The sequence below is a fragment of the Mandrillus leucophaeus genome, unplaced genomic scaffold (assembly GCF_000951045.1).
Source record: "Mandrillus leucophaeus isolate KB7577 unplaced genomic scaffold, Mleu.le_1.0 Scaffold359, whole genome shotgun sequence".
Lineage (NCBI taxonomy): Eukaryota > Metazoa > Chordata > Mammalia > Primates > Cercopithecidae > Mandrillus > Mandrillus leucophaeus.
The window spans coordinates 1,410,539-1,414,311 of NW_012103798.1; the positions used below are offsets into that span (position 1 = coordinate 1,410,539).

At 35.3% G+C, this 3,773-nt stretch overlaps 1 protein-coding gene across 3 annotated transcripts in view; it reads right to left on the minus strand.

Moving 5' to 3' along the window:
• The window catches only part of KIAA0586 (KIAA0586 ortholog), a 149,926-nt gene extending 146,153 nt beyond the window's left edge, over positions 1-3,773 (minus strand). For 2 of the 3 annotated variants that reach the window (XM_011989577.1, XM_011989576.1), the window contains exons 1-3: positions 2,870-3,660; positions 1,908-1,978; positions 615-684 (exon numbers count right to left, since the gene is read on the minus strand). In XM_011989577.1, coding sequence (XP_011844967.1) covers positions 615-684; positions 1,908-1,978; positions 2,870-3,068 — 340 coding nt within the window. In that variant the 5' untranslated portion in view covers positions 3,069-3,660. Of the gene's footprint in view, positions 1-614; positions 685-1,907; positions 1,979-2,869; positions 3,661-3,700 lie in introns of those variants that run through there. The other variant, XM_011989578.1, reaches the window with a different exon arrangement.

The following is a 3,773-nucleotide window of genomic DNA, read 5'->3' on the forward strand; positions in this document are numbered from 1 at the left end:
GCCACTGCACTCCAGCCTGGACAACAGAGGGAGACTCTGTCTCAAAAAAAAAAAAATATAAACATACGTAATACTAAACCTATGCAATAGATTGGTAATAACAAGATAACCTTCACCATTGCAAACCTTATTCTGGATTTTACAGATTCTAGGAATAGCTTAATTTGGGAAAAAAAACTAATTTAAAATGAAAATAATAAAAACTGTAAGACTATGTAATAAATGCTTAAAAATAAATTCTACCCTTAAGAAGAAAATTCTGACACATGCTACAACATGGATGAACTTTGAAAACATTATGCTAAGTGAAATAAGCCAGTCACAAAAGGTCAAATACTATATGATTCTACTTATATAAGGTACCTAGGGTAGTCAAATTCATGGAGACAAAAAGTAGGATGCCCAGGGCTGAGGGGACGAAAAATGAGCAGTTAGTGTTTAATGGGTAGAGTCGGGAGAGATGACAAAGCTCTGGATATGAAAGGTGATGATGACTGTACAACAATGTGAATGTACTTACCGTCACAGAACTGTACATTTTAAAATAGCTAAAGTGGTAAACTTTATGTTAAGTATATTTTATAACAATAAAAAAATCAATATTATTCTTTTACCTTTTTGTTTGTTGTTCTCTTCTATTTTATCCAAAGGCAACACTTGCACTGCAACGTCTTTAGAAAAATCCTTTGGGATATGAAAGGAAGAAATAGGATAAATAAACTTCGGATTTATTATTTATCAAGAACCATTTACTAGCTATGTGACTACTGTGTTCTGGGAGGGCAGGACTGTGTATTTCATATGCTTCATTTCCATCACCACACAATGCTGATATACCTTAAAGCTACTCAAAGATTTGTTGAATGGGTGAGTAACACACTATCAGACAAGCAAATGAATGAGTAAATGAAGCAGCAAGCAAATGTAGCACTGAGATTCAGACTCAAACTAGTATACCAATTCTAGCAGAGCAAGTCATTTAACATCTCAGTTGCTTCAGTGAAACGTAAAAATCTGACTCACTGTGAGTCAAATGGAGTAGATAAGGATGGCACAATATCATGAAGATCACAGATTTATCCTCAATTACACAATAACAGTGTATCCATACATTTGAGAAGTTTAGATATCATTAAATAAGGCCTGCTTAAAAGAAAAAAAAAAAAAAGACAAAACAACAACAAAAAACCACTCCAAAGTCTAGGCATTTACATAGGGACCAAGTACAGCACAAAATTATACAAAATGTATAAATTGTGAGCTTTTGACAAAATTGTCATATAGTTTTAATTGAATTATTAGTTTACCTGCTTCAATTTTCAAAATAGTATATTGTGAAACTCATTATACAGACTTATTAAACTGACAATACATAGGTCAACACTATGATTTGCTATCAAAGTCTAATTAGATCTCATAACCAAAACATTATATTTATCAAATACGTTCGGCATTATAAAGTTAAGATGATAATTTCATGTTATTCTTAAAGAACCTCTCTTCTAAAAAAAACCAAAACACCTCACAAGTGTTAGAATGACATGCAAGCACACCTCATGTTAAAGAAAATTGTACTGTTAGTTGTTCCTTTTCTTTTACCTAAAAATATGTTAAGTCTCTGGGCTTAACACCTTTTCCCTGAATAGTAAGAGAGCTTCTTTTCAGTTATCAAATCTCTTTCAGCGGCCATTATTTTAATAATGGGTATTTTTGATACTAGGGAAGGCCTTTTGTTTAATGTCTCAAACACCATTCAAAGTCACAATTGTAGTATATAAAACATTGGTTTGGTAAGTGATATTTAAATAAAAACAAGGCATGTTGCTAATCAAACATAATTTAAGAATACATTATTTGACAACACTGAAAATTTTAATGTGAGCATAATTAAGAATCCTTTTGCTTACACTTTCTGACACCATGGGATTTTCTTTTAGAGGCTGGTGACAATTTCTAGCAGAAGTTAAGTCTGATGAACCTAACAAAACAAAGGAATAGATTTTAGTGATTTTAAAATCAGATCCTTAGCTTTAGAAACTGTATAGGCATGATTCAAGACCTATAAACTCCATATAATGCAGACGTTGGAAGGACAATTTGCGTGCAAAGAAAGTTAAGAAAATGTATTTAAACATATCTGAATGAAGGCTTTTACAGTTGATATTTGGGAAAATAAGGTTCGGCACTGACAATAAAGTGAGATAAGCATGAAATATTTTAAAATATAACCATACACTATTGGATGTGGACAATCTATGGGTAGAAATACGTATACGATGTAAAGGTCTAATTTAACAGCAGGACTATTTGAGTGTCACCGCTGTATCCCCTAAAAAGCAGCATTATAAAAGCATTTTGCTGTTTTTGCTCACATATTCATTAACTTGATCCTCACAATTAGCAGCGAAGTGGGTAAAGCATATGTTATCCTTATTTTCACTGAGGTTTAGACAGATTAAGTGAATTGGAATATAGAAGCCATCAACTGGCAGAAGTCCTGTTTTTCCCACTATTAACAGAAAGTAGTGCATTAGGTAAAAAGTACTATTTTGGGGGAAAACTATAAAAAACACTAGCGGGGAAAATAAAGCACATTATACAAGTTAAGTGTATCCACCATAGATATAAACAAAAACAATATGCAAAAGTCAATGCCAAAAAAAAAAGCACAACAGGAGACGTTAAAGTTTCATTCATTAGATCTATTCAAACATTTTATAGGCTTCCTGGCCATTTTCCCGGGAAACAGGGTCAGTTTTCAAACATCTGTACAAACTAGACTTATATCTTACGTCTGGGAATTTAAACAAATAAGGACTAAAGATTTACTAAACTAAAACTGGTTGAAAAATTACATGGAATCACATACCACATGACGGTCCATTCAAGCTAGTTCCCGTTCCAACAGGAAGACGTTTATTTGCAGACAATGCCGGAGGAACACAGGGCAACTCATCTTTCAGCAAAACCAAATGATCTCCATGATTTTGAGAAACTACCTCACGAAGTCTCTTCGCTGGCATCTTAATCCTTTTTTTCTTCTCCAAGCTGACCTCAGAGCCTTTCATATTGTTGTTCACAAAACAAGTCCCACACTTATGGACGGAAAAACTTTCTCTGTGTCCTTAAGACTTCAGAACAAAATTTTCACCTCTTTGCAATGAACTGTTCTTAAAATGTCGAAATAGAACACCCACAAAGCTGAAAATTTAAATTTTGGTATTGAATCCAGGATTAGAGATGACTATAAAGTCCTATTTACCCATTAATCCCACTTAGTCTATTAATACACCACGCCAAAATGTGAAAGTGGGGATGCCAAGAGAATGGCCACAGGAGCAACAATAACCATTAACAGTGCACTCCCCAGTCCCAGAGCTGGTAGGGCAAAACCAAACAGATGTAGAGGAGGGCTTAAAATTTGTTAAGAGGCAGTCAAGTAGATAAAACCGAAATGCTATTTTTAAAATAATGACCCACATAAGAAGCGTAATAGCTTTCTTCAGTCACAGAGTCTTACACACCCCTCCAGATGCAATCGTCGGAAACATAAATTCATCCCTACGTGTCTCCAGGACGCCAGAGACCCGCGCAGTCACAGATGTTACCCGACAACAACTTCAGCTGCCCGCAGGTCAACACCCACTTCCCTTCAAACCCGCCCTTGAGACACAACACGCATGCGCGCCAACAAACTCACCCAAAGCATCCAACCAGAAAGCTAAGCGCTCGCTGGTGCTCTTCCATCCCTCTCCGGGCGGAAACAGACTCCG